General features: G+C 43.0%; 1 protein-coding gene across 1 annotated transcript in view; it reads left to right on the top strand.

Moving 5' to 3' along the window:
* Dsg2 (desmoglein 2) overlaps window positions 1-17,455 on the top strand; it is a 51,433-nt gene that overhangs the window by 10,145 nt on the left and 23,833 nt on the right. The window contains exons 2-6 of the mRNA XM_055625645.1: window positions 3,454-3,489; window positions 4,770-4,904; window positions 9,452-9,613; window positions 9,737-9,881; window positions 11,029-11,195. Coding sequence (XP_055481620.1) covers window positions 3,454-3,489; window positions 4,770-4,904; window positions 9,452-9,613; window positions 9,737-9,881; window positions 11,029-11,195 — 645 coding nt within the window. The remainder of the gene's footprint in view (window positions 1-3,453; window positions 3,490-4,769; window positions 4,905-9,451; window positions 9,614-9,736; window positions 9,882-11,028; window positions 11,196-17,455) is intronic.

The raw sequence follows: 17,455 nt of genomic DNA, 5'->3' as shown, positions 1-17,455 counted from the left end.
GGGTTGGAGTATCAGTCTCAGAAAAGACCCCTGGGCCCAGATTTTTTGGTTCTGTTGCTCTCCTTGTGGAGCTCCTGTCTCCTCCAGGTCTTTTTATCTCCCCCTTCTTTCATAAGATTCCCTGCACTCTGCCCAAAGTTTGGCTATGAGCCTCAGCATCTGCTTTGATATCCTGCTGGGTAGAGCCTTTCAGAGGCCCTCTGTGGTAGATTCCTGTCCTGTTCCCTGTTTTCTCCCTCTTCCCATGTACGTCCCATTTGCCTTTCTGGGTGAGGATTGATCATCTTACCTTGGGTTCTCATTCTTACTTATCTTCTTTAGGTGTATAGATGTTAGTATGATAATCCTATATTATATGTCTAATATCCACTTATGAGTATGTATCATGTGTGTCTTTCTGCTTCTGGGATACCTCACTCAGGATGATCTTTTCTAGTTCCCACCATTTGCCTGCAAATTTCATGACTTCCTTGTTTTGAATTGCTGAGTAGTATTCGATTGTGTAGATTGTATAAATGTACCACAATTTCTGTATCCATTCCTCAATTGAGGGACATCTGGGTTGTTTCCAGATTCTGGCTATTATGAATAAAGCTGCTATGAATGAACATGGCTGAGCAAATGTCCTTGTTGTGTACTTGAGCCTCTTTTGGATATATGCCTAGGAGTGGTATGGCTGGATTTTGAGGAAGCACTATTCCTTATTGTCTGAGAAAGTGCCAGATTGACTTCCAAAGTGATTGTACAAGTTTACATTCCCACCAGCAATGAAGGAGTGTTCCCCTTTCCAGCATGTATTGTCGCTTGAGTTTTTTATCTTAGCCATTCTGATGGGTGTAAAGTGAAATCTGAGGGTCATTTTGATGTGCATTTCCCTGATGAATAAGGATGCTGAGCATTTTTTAAGTGTTTCTCTGCCATTCGCTATTCCTCTATAGAGAATTCTGTTTAGCTCTGTACCCCACTTTTTAATTGGATTACTTGATTTGTTGCTGTTTAACTTCTTGAGTTCTTTATATATTCTGGATATTAGCCTGCTTGGAGGGATTTTTATTTATTATGATTATTATTATGGGGGAGCATGCTTGCAATGGCATACATGTAGAAGTCAGCGAACAACCTTATGGAGTGAATTTTCTACTTCCACTTTTATGTGGGTTCCAGGTATTGAATCCAAGTCAGCAGGCTTGCATAGCAAATGCCTTTACCCACTGAGCCATCTCACTAGCCCAAACTGGGGCTAAGTTGTAACATTTAGCTATAAAGTGAAAAATACAAAGACTAACCTCCCTCCATAAAATATAACAAGAAGAAAGTATGACATGTTTAATTCCAGTATAAATGTGGCCCACATCAGAGTTATCAGAGAAGTAGTTCAACATGATGGTGCTCCTGACGGCACCATATCTCAACCTCTGCAGCCACAGAAGGTCCCATGACAACAGGGCCCTGCCCAAACCCTCTTCGGAGATATCCAGGGGCCAGATCTCCAACTCTGTTGATATCGACACAGGATCAGGACATGTGACCAGAAGTAACAGGTGCACCCAACGCCTTCACTTTAACTCATCTTATTTACTGTTGTTTCATCCAGACTAACTCCAAGTCCATTTTATGAGTGAATTTGAGAAGAGCCAAGGATCCTCAGTTTAATGCCTGATTTGGCCTTCTAAATAGCCCAAGGGAGAAATAAAGAATTTTAGAATATTCTTCATGGTTAGATAGGTGGGTGAGAGTATTATAAAATGGTTTTGAGAGTTACTAAGAGTTACTTTTTTCATTCTCAAACCTCAATCAGGAAGCTCAGAGAGCTAACCCAAAATGGCATGTGTCTTTTGAAAGCTCAAAGCCTGCCCACACCCAGCGATACACTTTCTCCACCAAGGCCACACCTCTAAATCCTGTCCAAACAGCCACCCACCCAGGACCAAGTGTTCAAATGCCAGAGACTTACGGCATGCATCTTGTACAAACCACCATAGCTTTCCATCTGCTCAGAGACTCACCTTAGAGCTGTAGGTCAACTGACCTTTAATTTCTTTTAGGTGAGGCAAGGAGAAAAACAAAAAGGAGGGGGTGGCGAGTGGGGGTAGGGGTAAGATCCACAGAAAAAGCAGAGTCCACAGGAAGCCTTCAAGGGAATATGAAGGCTGTCAGAGAGCATGCATTTTTTTTTCAGAGAAAGCCTTGATTTCCACATTGTATGAACTCCATGCGTGCAGGGAAAAGCAAACAAGGCTGAAGAAATTCAAGTACAGTGATTTCACACATAAATGGAAAGTGGAAAAGTAAAGGCAGCCTATGGAAACTACTTCCAGCTTGGGGTTAGCATTAAAGGTGCAAAGCAGAAGCAAAAGTGAGTCTTCTGGGATAAAAACAACCCAAATATGTTTGGCTAGCTGTTGCAAAGAGAAAACACATGTTTAGGTGGCCTTAGAAAAGGATCACGGAAGGTTAGCCAAGTGACTGCGATATCTAAGAAAAATGTGGGAAAGCAAGAGTTACAACCAAAGTGCACAGTTGGTGGTTAAATTTGAAAAGTCCTCAGGACATCTCTCCCTGGAGAAAGGGAGGGGATGACTGAAGACAGTCTCAGGTAACACATGACATCACTGTGTAACAATGAGTCTGCCCAGAAGTCAGCCTGACTCCGGGGTTTGGACATTTGAGATGCCAGTGGTGGGGATAGTGAGGGGAAGATAAAGGCACAGTGACTGTAACTGGTAGTCTGAATGGATCACACTTCTGCACAGCCCTGAAGAAAGGTGCCCAGGCCCCAGACAGCATGAGATAAAAGCCACAAGGTGGGGAGAAAATAGTCAGAGAAGGTTCTACGGTGTCAAAAGGTGACACTTTAATTTTTGTTCTATATTCATTTTGCGTGTGTCAGGACAATTTTGGGGAGTTAATCCTCACCTGGTTCAGGCAGTTTCTCCTACTGTTTACCGTGACAGGCTAGCACTCAGCTTATGGGTGATCCCCCCCCCCAACTCTGCCACCCATCTCCCTGTAAGAGCACTGGCATTTCCAGATACGCACTTCTGCCCAGGGCTTCAGGGTAGTCAAGCTCACACAGCTTGAGTCTTTACCCCCAAGCCGCATTCCCAGACCTGTTTTGTTTGTTAAAATACTTGTTCTCAGGGCAGCAGGATGGTTCAGCGGGTAAAGGCTCTTGCTACCAAGCCTGGCAACCTGAGTTCAATCCCCAGGACTCACATGGTAAAAAGACAGGCTCTGCTTCCTGGGGCATGTGTGTGCCCTCCTGGATATGCATACATACACACACACACTGTATTATTCTCTGAAGGAGACTTTATGGACCAAGGAGAAGGTAGATTCTGCCCTCTGACTCTGGTTTTTTGGAAGACAGGAGAGAACGTTAGAGCTTGTTTCCTTTCCCAAAGCATAATGATGGTTACTCCTATTTATAATGTCCGTAATTTTATTTTACAGGTCTGCTTGGATGTTGGAAATGGACTTTACTTAGAGGTGAGGAACTAAAAGGGGCTTGGGGGGCCAAGTCCTTAGTTTTCTGGTGGACAGATTGGCTGTACCTTACTAGATTGAAAATCAGCACTTCCTTAAACCTGGACCTTCCCATTCAAACAAACACAGAGGAACACACATCAGAGAAGGCTCAGTGCAGCATTTCATAAATAAATAAATAAATAAATAAATAAATAAATAAATAAATAAATAAATAAATAAATGAATGAATGAATGAATGAATGAATGAATGAATGCCTTGCCAGGTTTGGCACAGCACGCTTCTTTGGTTCTAGCGCTTGGGAGACAGAGCAGGTGGGTCTCTCTGTCGTTTCGAGGCCAGCCTGGTCAGCATAGTGAGTTGAAGGCTCCTGCCCATGAATGTGAACTGTGGCCATGGAAGTCATAGGAGGTTTTCCCCGGGTCATCAACAAGGAACGAGTAAAGAATAGGACTGCTACAGTTTTACATTATAAGTTTTAGTGTTCTCATCTGTTTCTTAGAGTGAGAGTCAGAGAGAGCAAGAGTAAGCAAGCATGAATTGGGTGGGTAGGTAGGTGGGAAGTTTCTGGAAGGAGGTGAGGGAGGGGAAAAAAATCAAAATGTATTGCATGAAATTGAATAATGTTTTAAATTATAATTCACGTTTTATTAAGAAAAATTCATATAGAAATAAAGAAAAATGAATGACTGTAAATATTTTAAAATAAAAAATGCTTATTTAGAGCACTGAAATGAGTAGAATGATGAAATGAGCCTGGTATAGAACCATTTTTAGTATTACATGCACAAGCTTCCTTGATGGGGTCAAATTTATGTCAGTGGTTTCTGAAGAGTAAGTTCTAAAACACACAGTCGTGTATTTTTAACCCAAAAGTTATCCCAGAAAGTGAAACTCAGTTGTCGGCTGGTAAGAAAGCAAAGCCCTAGACGTGGAATTGTTTCTAACCTGTAAAGGACCAGATTGTTTGTTGGCCTTTTGTCAACCTCACTTTGGAAATGTTTTCTTCCTATGGAGAGCAAGCCCTGCCACTCTTTGAGCTGGGAGGCCATCCCTCATGTGCATATGGAGTTTACTACGATATACGCATTTCCTTTATGCAAGTGAAGCCTTAAAACAAAAACTTCCAAAGGTACCTAAGTTTTAGACTGTTTTGTTTTTTAATCAGTTAGGTTTATTTTAACTCATACCTTAACGTGCACTATTTTTAAGTCTGGCGAATTACAGACTGTCTCACGAAAGCCTTGGGGTATGTGATAACTGAAGGTGATACTGTCAACAGGTCTTCAACGCCAGAAGTGAAGACAGACTGCTCCCTAAGCCGCCTCACTTGGTGCGCAGGAAGCGGGCCTGGATCACCGCCCCTGTGGCTCTGCGGGAGGGAGAAGACCTTTCCAGAAAGAACCCAATTGCCAAGGTACCTGTTACAGGGAATGTGGGTGTGCGGTGTATGGTGTGTGTGTGTGTGTGTGTGTGTGTGTGTGTATTATGGTGTGTGGTGCATGAAAATTAATTTCCAATATAAGTAAAATCAGGCGCTGTACATATCAGGTTTTAAGATATTCAGGGTGTGTTTGAAAATGAGCAGAACTTACCTTTTAATGTAGACGATACATCAATGACCCTTAGTTACATGATTTTAGGATTTAATTCAACTACAACTTGAGGAATCTGACATTGGGTCAGTCTTGATCTAATAAAAACCTTACAATATGCAAAAAAATCATTAAAAACAAGCAGCTGCAAGGAACTGAGGTCTGAGGAAGAGTGACTGTGACATACATCCTTCTTGGCTTAGGACAGCGCTCTGTGCCTGTCTTCTGGAATTAGTGATTGACAGCTCTCCTTTTCCTCAAAACTAGTCCCATTTTCAAATAAAGTTCATGGCAGTACTAGCATGGAGTACTCTAAACCCCAAAGCTAAGTTAGCTGTGTGAGCCTGATTATGCAACCCTTCCTGTTCGTCTCCTTAAAGCTGTTCTTATATTCTGACCATATCTGTGAGTAGCGTTTTAATTCTGCTTAGGTCCACGATCTGGGATTGTCAAACAACCCTTCCACAAGGGTGACCTCAGACCATCTGGAAAACACAGTTATTTACATTTCAGCTTATAATGATGGCAAAACTACAGTTATGAGTAGCGGTGAAATAATTTTGTGGTTGGGGGTCACCACAACATGAGGAACTGTATTAAAGGGACACAGCATTGTCAGGAAGGTTGAGGAGCACAAGCGTAGGGTTGTTTTCTTCCTTCCTGCCTGCCTTCCTTCTCACATTGGTTTAGTGTGGAAGCCCTGCCACCCTGTGGAGGTCAGAGAGCAGCTTCTGAAAATCACTCCCTCTGCCATGTGTGTCCCAAGACTGAACTCAGGTCGTCAGGCTTGGCAGCAAGCGCCTTTGCCCACCCAGCCATCTGATGAACCTCCTTTATATTTTCACAGTTTGACACGTATTTGCAGTATTTTGTTACTTCACTCTCTGTTACCCTCTGGCTCTGCACCCCCCCAATCCTTTTCCTTTCTTCCTACACTGTTCCCAGTGACTATACCGTTAGAAGATGACACCATCTCTTTCAGCAACCACGATCGGTCCTGGGCTCCTCGGGACTCATGGACCCCACTCCTATTCATGGTGGAAAGTGGAGGGCGCCTACCTAGATTAAAAAAAAAATCTAGCAATTACTATCAGTTTTATCCCCAAAATACAGCACAAACCATCCACTTCTCTCTAGTCCCACTGCCAAGGTCTTTGTCATCTCCACCTCCCACCTGGCCTCCCTGAGTTCACGCCTGTGGAATCCTCACCCACACAAAGCTTATTCTCTGGAATTAGCAAGAGCAAACATTTGAATACGCAAACTAAGGCATGTCCACCCCATGACTGAGGCCCTGATATCAGCGAGTAGAAGGGCACAGAGGACGAGAACTGTGCCCACACCACCACCCCTCCCTATGCCATGGTCTGTGGGAGCTCACGTGACTATTGGCTTTGGCCTTTCTCCATCCTAAGTTCCCACCGCCTACTTCGCTGCACCCGCTGAACTGGCCACAGATCACTCCAGCCTTTACCTTGGGTACATTTGCTGTTCCCTCTTCCTGGATTCCATTCCCCACAGGGATTTTTGGTATGTAACATCATCACTCCCTCATTCCCTCCCAATCCTACCCTCCCTCCCTCATCTCCACCGTGCCCCTTTCCAAGTTCACTGATGGGGGGGACCTCCTCCCCATTTATCTGATCCTGTTTTATCAGGTATCTTCAGGACTGGCTGCAAAGCTCTCCTCTGTGGCCTAACAGGACTGCTCCTCCCTTGGGGGGGTGGGGAGGTCAAAGAGCCTGCCATTGAGTTCCTGTTAAAAATAGTCCTTGTTCCCCTTACTATGGGAAACCAATTGGTTACTGAGCTACCACGGGCTACATCCGAGCAGAAGTTCTAGGTTATATCCATAGATGGTCCTTGGTTGAATGTCAGTCTCAGAAAAGACCCTGTGCCCAGATATATTTGGTCCTTGTGGAGCTCCTATCCTTTCCCCATCATACTAACTCCCCTTCTTTCATATGATTCCCTGTACTCTGCCAAAGGTTTGGTTATGAGTCTTTGTATCTGCCAAAGGTTTGGTTATGAGTCTTTGTATCTGCTTTGACAACACTGATAGTTAGAGTCTTTCAGATACCTTCAGTAGACTCCTGTCATACGTTCAAGCACATCCCATCTGTCTTTCTAAACGAGGATTAATCATCTTACCCCATGTCTGTGCTCAAGCTTACCTCTCGCCACCTGGCTCTTTGTTCTTTTATCCTGTATGAATTTGGCTTGCAGCAGATTTGACTGCTAGACATTGGCCAGAAACCGCTTGCCTGTTCCCTGCCTCCCTCATTAGCATGGAACCTCCTTAAGATTCTCAGTCCCTCCTGGGACCTGCGTATGTGGTGGGTAGTGAGTAAACACCATGTAAATGCATACTCAACTTGCATCCAAGGCCGATCTTCAGCTTTCCGGTCTTATATGTGAAGGGCTCCCGTAAGAGAAATACAGCTACAGAATCAAAGGCAATAGCTTCCTCTATCTAGCACCATGTTGTATTTATTTTTTAAAACATGATCAGTGTTTTTAATCTTTATTGTATGTGTATGTGTGTTTTCCCACATGAATGTGTGACCACAGGCGTGCTGTGCCCACAGAAGCTAGAGCAGGGCATTGGATCCCCTGAAACTGGAGTTAGAGGCCTCTGTGACCCAGGTGGGAGCCCAGCCCAGGTTTTCTGCAAGAGCAGCCAGCGCCCCTAGCTAGTGACCTGCCTCTCCAGCCCCACCACACTGTTTTCATAAAAACCTTCTAAAATCTAGACTTTGAGTGTGGCTTCACAGAGTAGACTGTGTACAAGCAACTGAGTGCTTTGTTCGCACTTTGCTTGGTGGTGTTTTATTTTCCTCATTTGTTTTGCTTTGTTCTGTTTTGCTTTTGTTTTTTTATATCTCAGTCATCCTTACCGTCTTTCAGTGGGTTTCCATAAACAAACGGACTCGTAAGAGTTTAACAAGTGTTTGCTGTTCTTACTAAACTCACGTGGCTTTCAACCACCTGTCAGGGGAGCTTTGAGAGATCTGGCTCCTCCATGTGGCCGCTGCAGGCCTCTGCGTTCACATGTGCAGACTCCCCCACCCCCACTCATTCTCCCACCCCCACTACATTCATGCATCAAACACACCTTTTAAATACTTTCCACAGAAGACAAAATATCTCAGTATATCTCTACTTTCCATAAAAGCAATGATCTCAAAACACCCGCCCCCACAAACACACACCCAGTGCATCTTGGGAAACGGTAGGAAGAATGTATCACTAATCCTGAGGTTTCAGTACAGAGAGCTGGGTCGGGTGGGGAGAGACTGATGTCTTCAGTGATGTGTGAGGACAAATGACATAAACTGAGAAGCCTGGGGCGAAGGAGGTACACAGGGGAACGGTTATTGAAATCATAGGCAGGAAGAAGAAGATCGCTTATGGAGAGCAGAGAGGACAACTGGAGGGGACCCAGCAGGTTAGAAGTAATATTGATTTTGCTGCAGTATTTATTCCATGCCAAGAAAGTGCTTAGCTGTATTCAGCCCTGTCTGGGAAGATGGCCGGTTCATACCTTCCAGGCAGTTGGATGGCTTTATGAAAGTAATTCTTGATTCTGAAGTTTTGACTGCATGTACCAAATTTAAAATATGCTCCTAAGTCAGGTATGGTGGCCCATACCTGTAACCCCAGGTCTTGGGACATAAATGCAGGAGGATCAGGAAGGAGTTCAGGTCATGGGCTGGAGGCGATGGCTCAGAGGTTAAGAGCACTGGCTGTTCTTCCAAAGGTCCTGAGTTTAATTCCCAGCAACCACATAGTGGCTCACAACCACCTATAATGAGATCTGGTGCCCTCTGCTGCCCTGCAGGCAAAATACAGTATAAATAATAAATAAATAAATCTTAAAGAAAGGAGTTCGGGTCATCGTCAGTTACTTAGCAAGTTGGATGCTAGCCTGGGCCATGTGAGACCCTATCTCAGAAGACCTACTTCCGGTGAAGGTAGCTCGGCAAGAGCTCTCCGCTAGGATGCATAAGGCCCTGGTTTTACCCTAGTACACCAAAAGGGAAAAACAAAAACAAAAACTCTACTTCTCCTCCGAGACGTTCTCCACTCTATCTTAATTCCACAATAGTCCTACAAGGTGAGCACTCTCCTGCTCTCCATTCCACAGATAAGAAAACTGAGGCCCAGGGAGGCTGAGAACTAACGGGTGTCACACACAGGTGTGTGCTGCGACAAGATTAGAACGTGCTTTCCTGACCCCACTACATGTTCTAGGCCACCTGCCTCCTAGCCACACCACGACACCTTCAAAGGGACATTGCCATTAAATGTTGGCCTATAAGTTATAAAGGTCTTAACTTGAGACATTCCTTTGCTCTTTTGATGTTAGATACATTCTGACCTTGCCGAAGAAAAAGGAATAAAGATCACCTACAAGTACACCGGGAAGGGAATTACACAACCACCTTTTGGCATATTTGTGTTTGATAGAGACACGGGAGACCTGAACATTACCAGAATTCTTGATCGGGAAGAAACACCGTTTTTCCTGGTAAGAAGGGAACTGCCTTTATTTGGAGTTCCTCTTTGGTGATAATTACAGTTCGTTTTTATGGCTGTACCGTAGCGGTCGATTCACTGCAGCAAATCTGTTATTGTTCGTGTCACGATTCAGCTGACGGGCTATGCGCTGGACTCCAGAGGAAACAACCTGGAGAAGCCCTTAGAGCTGCGCATCAGAGTTCTTGACATCAACGACAACGAGCCAGTGTTCACGCAAGATGTCTTTGTTGGGTCCATCGAAGAATTGAGCGCAGCACGTAAGAGTGTATTTCTTCTTTTCACTCTGTGTCTTAGGCCTATGTGCACCACATGTATGCAGAAGCCAGAAGGAGGTGTTGGATCCCCTGGAACTGAACTTACAGGCATTTGTAAACCACCCTAGGTGGATATTAGGAAATGAACCTGATTCCTATGCAATAGCAGCCAGTGCTCTTAACTACTAAGCCATGGCTCCATATCCAACTATGTATATATATATATATATATATATATATATATATATATATATATATTTTTTTTTTTTTTTTTTATTAGTTTTCTTTTGTCTTTTGGCAGGGGGAGATGTACAACCAGGTCATTTATTCCCCACATATAAAAACACAAAATTGTAGCTTTTCATAAAAGTTGAGTATTGCTCACAGTAGGAGTAATAATAAACCCATTACTCTAGGTTCGGGCCTCTTTTATTACTGTACATTTAAAAGGCCTTAAAAATCATGATCTTTCAGAAAAGATGTTATGTTGACAGAATAGGTAAGGTCTCCATAAGGTCCCCAGTAAGGGGAACTCAGCTGTAGACACTATGCAAAGTGGGCAGGGCTGAAATAAGCAGCTCTCTGGTTTTGGGCTACTGTGGGGTGTGGTTGACCTCTGATTTTTATTGTTTTTGCCGTAACTTCTGCTGAACATTGTTCAATGCAATGCTCTCCCTAAGACCTAACGGAGATCTTTCTCCGTCAAAATAAAAAGAATGGTTGTTCTTCTTCTAATATGCTTGCATCTGAATAAGCATCCAGGGACATGGGTGGTTCTCAGTCTTGGCTATTAGATCAAATGTGTGGCCCTCATATGGCCAGTTTTTCACTTTGTTCCTTTTTAAATATATTTCTCATTATTCCGTGTATAGACATAACACGTGTGTGCCCACGGCCACGGCACGTGCATGGAAGTCAGAGAAGAGCCTGTGAGCTTGAGTTCTCTCCTCCCATCATGGGGTCCCAAGGATCAAGCTCAGTTCAGCATGCTTGGCAACAAGTGCCTTTACCCCATGACAGCTTTATTCAGATAGTGGTGTAGTGTGGTTCTGATAGGAACCTCACATCCTTGCAGGAAATGGCTGAAAGGATAAAGCAATAGCCTCTTTGTAAGTACACTTACCTCGACACCTTTATTCCGAACCGGCAGATACACTTGTGATGAAAGTCAGCGCAACGGACGCAGATGAGCCCAATACACTAAATTCCAAAATCTCCTATAGAATTGTCTCTCAGGAGCCTGCAAACATTCCTGTGTTCTACCTAAATAAAGACACGGGGGAGATTTATACAACCAGTTTTACTCTGGACAGAGAGGTAAGTTAATGATACATACCACCCTCTTTTTTTTCCTTTTTTTCTTTTTATTAATTACAGTTTATTCACTTTGTAGCCCCCCTGTAGCTCCCTCTCTCCTCCCCTCCTAAATCCACACTCCCTCCCCAAATCCGCTGATAGGGGAGGTCTTCCTCTGCTTCCTTCTGATCCTAGTCTATCAGGTCTCAATCATGGTTGCATTGTCTTGCTCTGTGGCTGTGTAAGGCTGCTCCCCGCTCAGGAGAAGGTGATCAAAGAACAGGCCAATCAGTTCATGTTAGAAACAGTCCCTGTTCCCATTACTAGGGAACACTCTTGGACACTGAACTGCCATGGGCTACATCTGTGCAGGGGTGCAAATTTCATGATTTCCTTGTTTTTTTATTGCTGAGCAATATTTTGTTGTGTAGATGTACCACAATTTCTGTATCCATTCCTCAACTGAGGGGCATCTGACTACCCTCCTTTTTTACACTCTCCTCTAGTTTCTCCGCTCTTTATTTGAATGTTTTAATTTAATTTGTCCTGTATTCCTCCTTCATGGAACGACTCTCAGAACAATCATGTAGGGATGGGCTGCCCAGTATGGCAGTTACTAGCAGTGTGTGTTATTGAAACATGACCAGTCCAAACTCAGGTGTGCAGCATTTTTATTGAAATGGGTAGAATAAGAGCCAGTTTGGAAAACTTGGTATGAAGACTCTAAAATTTTGCCATATGATTCAAACGTGGAATGAAGCACATCTGTAGGTCCAGGCCTTGGAAGACTCAGGCAGAAGAATCTCCAAAAGTTCAAGGCCAGCCTGTTCTATGTAGGCAGCTCCAGGTTATCCTGAGCTACATAGTGAAACTCAATTTTGAAATAAATGCTTGGCATGATAACACAGGCCTTTACTCTCAGCACTCTGGAGGCAAAAGTGGTTGGATCTCCATGAGTTTGAGGCTATCCAGAGCTACATAATGAGATTCAGCCTCAAAAACAAAAAAAGGAGAATTTAAAAGTTAGAGAAAATGATGTAGGTATACTTAAAAAACAAACAGACAAACAAACTCTGAGCTCCTCTCAGAGGCAAATAGTCTGCTGCTGTGGACCATCTGAATCAGTTCCACATCCCACTCCTGGGACCGAAACAAAAACATGTTTATATCCACATTTTACCCCTTCCTGTTTAAAAAAAAAATTTTTTTTAAAGCCGTTCTTTTAATATAAATGAAACTTGCCATTGCTTTCGTAAAAGGAGATGATGAATGAGCCAAACCCTTTTCTTTTATTACCTGGTGACTTTCGGCTCCTCTTGTCTGGAGGAGGACAAGAGGAGTCGTTTTGCTGTGGAGTCTCGAGCTAGGTTCCTAACCTTTAGAAGTTACCCAGGTGTTCTTGCAGAGAACCCAGAGCTGCCAGAAACGGCTCATTCGCTTCTCTGGCAGAACCTACCGTATTTCTGAGTTGATACACCGGCCATTTTAAGCTCTGAGGCAACACTGAGCACCTCAGTCAGTACCAAAACTTTTGGCAGCTACTGGGAAAGCTACTGATGTTAATCTCATAACCTGAGGCTGCTTTTCTGGCAGCTCAGTTTGCTCAAGATTAACCTTCTTTCTTGAAACAGGCCTTTTGCCTTTAACCTTTTCAGCCTGTATAGCCTTCTGCCCCTCCCAGCTCCCCAGCCTGCCCAGAGGCTGTGGGACTTTGACACCGGAAGTGCCAGAAGCCGGGCTGGGTGGCAGTTGTGGAGAATTCCAGCTCTCAGTTACCAGGTGTTCTGCCTTTACCAATGACGCTTTTGCTTTCCAAGCTTTCCAGCCTCTACCCACTAAATTTCTAGTTGCAGTGCCAACTCTGCAATGAAACAAAACTAGAGAATCCCTTCTGGGAGTAAAGCAGGAATAAAACTAGCAGTAGCAGTCGCAGTAAACCTTATGCTTGTATCCTGAAATGGTATATTCATCTCTCTGTACCCTCCTGCCTCCCATAAGCCATAATTCATTATTTTAAGCCTGACGTCTGGAGGCCATTTGTAGGCATTTTAAAAACCGTTTTATTTACGTTTCTTCTATCTGCTTCTCCCTACTCCACCCCAATCCCTTTCAACACCCCAACATGAGGTAGGAGAAAGAAAAGGTTAGTGGGAGAGGGGGTGCAGTTCTTTCTTAGCTGCTTCCTGCTAGTCAGGGCAGTCGAGTTCCTTGGAGCCAGTGCACTACTCCTTCAGGAGATCAGCATCTTCTTGTCTCCCAACAGCAACTAGGAGCAGCAAGAAGAAAGCAGAAGCAGCCTTGTTCTTTCTCTGATCTCCACACTCTCTGGGCTCTGGCATTTATTCTCTCTCCAGAGTCTTCAGATTCAAACTATCTGCAGCTGGCAAAGAGCTCCTCTCAGAGCCCACATGAGGCAAATAGTCTGCTGCTGTGGACCATCTGAAACAGTCCCACATCCCACACCTGGGACCAAAACAAAAGCATGTTTATATCCACAACAAAACTGTTTTAAATTTCAAAAGAAAATTTGAGAATTTGGGTTGTTTCTTAGATTATCCTCTCCAACATTTTTCTTTTTTATTTCGATTTAAAAAAATTTTTTTTTAGCTTTATATACACGGGTGTTTTGCTTGCATGTGTGTCTGTGTATCACATGTATGCCTGGTGCCTGCAGAGGTCAGACATGGGCATCAGATCCCCTGTGACAGCAGCTACAAGACAGCTGTGAGCTGCTGTGTGGGTGCTGGAAACTAAAGCCCGGTCCTCTGAGGAAGCTTCCAGTACTCTTCACCACTTAGCCATCTCTCCAACCCCTAATTCTAAGGTTTTAATCAAAGGGAGATAGATAATCTTTACATGCCACAGACATAAAGATTTTAATAGCATAGAAAAAGTAACATGTCAGCAACCCTGAGGCTTACTGCGGTGTTATCAGGTGTAAAACTGTTATGCGTTGTGTCGTATTTGGGAACCAGCTGCTCAGATAGGAAGGACCTCGTCCAGCATTTGTATTGGGGTCTTTGTGAAATTAATAATATGACCAATGACTCCTAACTTGCTGCTTACACTCACATAAAACTGGAGTAGAAAAGTAATCTTTGGAGTGTGGTCATTGTGCTGATACTCATGGCTCTCACTTATTGGGAATTTACCAGGATTATCTTGTTTAATCCACATTGAAACCCCCTGAGGCAAATCCAGCTCTTGTTCCCATCTTACACGTGAGGAAACTGAGGCTCAAAAGAATTAAGTGTGTGTCAGGCAAGCGGGCAGCTAGTTTCAAAGACACAGCTCCCCTCCACCCACTGAGTGTCTGTCCCACACAGGACCCTCTCTGGCTGATGTGGCTGCTGAGCCCTGTAAGCCCCAGACACACTGAATGGAGTCGACAAGGGAACACATATAAGAAAATGGTTTCATATGATTCCCCGCACTGAGTTAGTATGACCTGGAAAGGACAGGAGCTCCACAAGGACCAAATATATCAGGGCACAGGGGTCTTTTATGAGACTGTTTCTCCAACCAAGGACCATGTATGGATATAATCTAGAACCTCTGCTCGGATGTAGCCCATGGTAGCTCAGTACCCCAGTGGGTACTCTAGTAAGGGGAACAGGGACTATTTCTGACATGAACTCAATGGCTGGCTCTTTGACCTCCCCCCCCCCCATCCCCGAGGAAGGAGCAGCCCTAATAGGCCACAGAAGAGGACATTGCAGCCAGTCCTGAAGATACCTAATAAGCTAGGGTCAGATGGAAGGGGAGGAGGACCTCCCCTATCAGTGGACTTGGAAAGGGGCAGGGAGGAGATGAGGGAGGAAGGGTGGGATTGGGAGGGAATGAGAGAGGGGGCTACGGCTGGGATACAAAGTAAATAACCTGTGATTAATATAAAAACAATAAAAAATATTTTTTTTATTTTGGGGGGACAATATTTCTGATTTTAATCATAGAAAATAAATGACAGAATACAAAAACAGATAGGTAATATAAACAGGAAAAGTCCTAAGTTTCTAAATAAAATTATAGAAATAAAAAGTAGGTAAGAAATTAATAGCAGAAAGATAAATGGAAAAATCCAAAAAGAACTGTAGAGTAAACAATTTGTTTGTGAATAGCGCATAAATGAAAGGAAATATCTTAAAAGAAATTTACAAGTATTTTTAATGGCAAGGACAAAGGGAAATTTCCCATTGGCCCCCAATGGTTTCAGTGGAATTACGAAAATTTTAAGTGAGGTTCATCCAATAATGATATGATTTCTCGGTCCTTTGTTTGTTTGCTTGCTTGCTTGCTTTTTTATGTTGATTTTGCTTTTCTTTTTTTCCTTTATTTTTCTTGTTTTGTTTGTTTGTTTGTTTGATAATGAAGTTTCAGAAGAACGATAGAACTATGAAAGTTTTGAAGGCAATCATGTTGTCTTTTGTAATATCATTTGATGGAGATAAGGGAAATTCTAAAGAAAGCCTTTTCCTTTACATTAAGTTTCTAACCATAGCAAAATTACATTATATTTAGAGATTCTTTGAACCCAAATATAAAACATTAATATGAAAATTAAAAATATAAAAATTTTCTAGATGCAGAAAATAGAGGAAAGTCAATAACTTTTTTGCAAATAATTACAAAAGAAATGAGTCACATCAATAATCTAAGCTTTCACCTTGTGAAATTAATAAAAAGAATATCAATTGAAATACAGCTAAACAGAAAAAGACTAAAAGTGAAAATTTAGAATAGGAGTCAATGAAATGGAAAGGAGGACATCAGCAGGAAAAAGCAAAACAATGATTGCAAAAGCTGACTCTTAGGGGAAATAAGGAGAAAAAAATACTAATTACTAAGTATAAGAAGAGCAATCAAAAGAATTATTTCTATCCTAACATAAACTATTAAATTGAGCTTCTGACCTTATAAAGGATAATAAAAAAGTATGACTACCTATGTGCTCAGGTAAATAAAATAGAGATGAAATCAAACTATTTCTGAAAGAACCACGTTACTTAATCTCACACAATAAAAAGTAGATAGCTTAAGTAGGTCTATAATAATTAAAGAAATTAGAACCAGATATGGTGGTCTATACCTACTCTAACTTTTTTGTTTTAATTATTTTTAATTCTTAATTACACTTTATTCACTTTCTATCCCCCCCCCTGTGGTTCCCTCCCTCCTCCCGTCCCAATACTTCCCTTCCTCCCCCCTGCACGCATGCCCCTCCCCAAGTCCATTGATAGGGGAGGTCTTCTTTTCCTTTCTTTGGATCCTAGTCAATTAGGTCTCATCAGGAGTGGCTGCCTTGTCTTCTGTGCCTGGTAAGGCTGCTCCCCACTCAGGGGAAGGTGATTAAAGAGCAGGCCAATCAGTTCATGTCAGAAACAGTCCCTGTTCCTATTACTATGGAACCCACTTGGACACTGAATTGCCATGGGCTACATCTGTGCAGGGGTCCTAGGTTATCTCCATGCATGGTCCTTGGTTGGAGTATCAGTCTAAGGAAAGACCCCTGTGCTCAGATTTTTTGGTTCTGTTGCTCTCCTTGTGGAGTTGCTGTCCTCTCCAGATCTTACTGTTTCCCACTTCTTTCATAAGATTCCCTAGACTCTGCCCAAAGGGTGGCCATAAGTCTCAGGATCTACTTTGATAGTCTGCAGGGCAGAGCCTTTCAGAGGTCCTCTGTGTCAGGCTCCTGACTTGTTCCCTCTTTTCGAATTCTTCTGATGTCCATCCTCTTTGCCTTTCTGGATAGGGATTGAACATTTTAGCAAGAGTCCTCCCTCTTGATTAGATTCTTTAGGTGTACAGATTTTAGTAGGTTTATCCTGTATTATATGTCTATATGAGTGAGTATATACCATGTGTGTCTTTGCTTCTGGGATAGCTCACTCAGAATGATCCTTTCCAGATCCCACCATTTACCTGCAAATTTCATGATTTCCTTGTTTTTAATTGCTGAGTAATATTCCATTGTGTAGATGTACCACAATTTCTGTATCCATTCCTCCGTTGTGGGACATCTGGGTTGTTTCCAGGTTCTGGCCATTACAAATAAAGCTGCTACAAACATGGTTGAGCTAATGTCCTTATTGTGTACTTGAGCCTCTTTTGAGTATATGCCTAGGAGTGATATAGCTGGATCTTGAGGAAGCGCTATTCCTAGTTGTCTGAGGAAGCGCCAGATTGATTTCCAGAGTGGTTGTACAAGTTTACATAAAAAAAAAAAGAAGGAAGAATGGAAGGAAGGAAGGAAGGAAGGAAGGAAGGAAGGAAGGAAGGAAGGA

This window comes from Psammomys obesus, unplaced genomic scaffold, assembly GCF_907164565.1.
Source record: "Psammomys obesus unplaced genomic scaffold, mPsaObe1.curated_primary_1811, whole genome shotgun sequence".
NCBI lineage: Eukaryota > Metazoa > Chordata > Mammalia > Rodentia > Muridae > Psammomys > Psammomys obesus.
The sequence above is the reverse complement of the archived record's forward strand: the minus strand, read 5'-3'. Positions and strand labels throughout refer to the sequence as shown.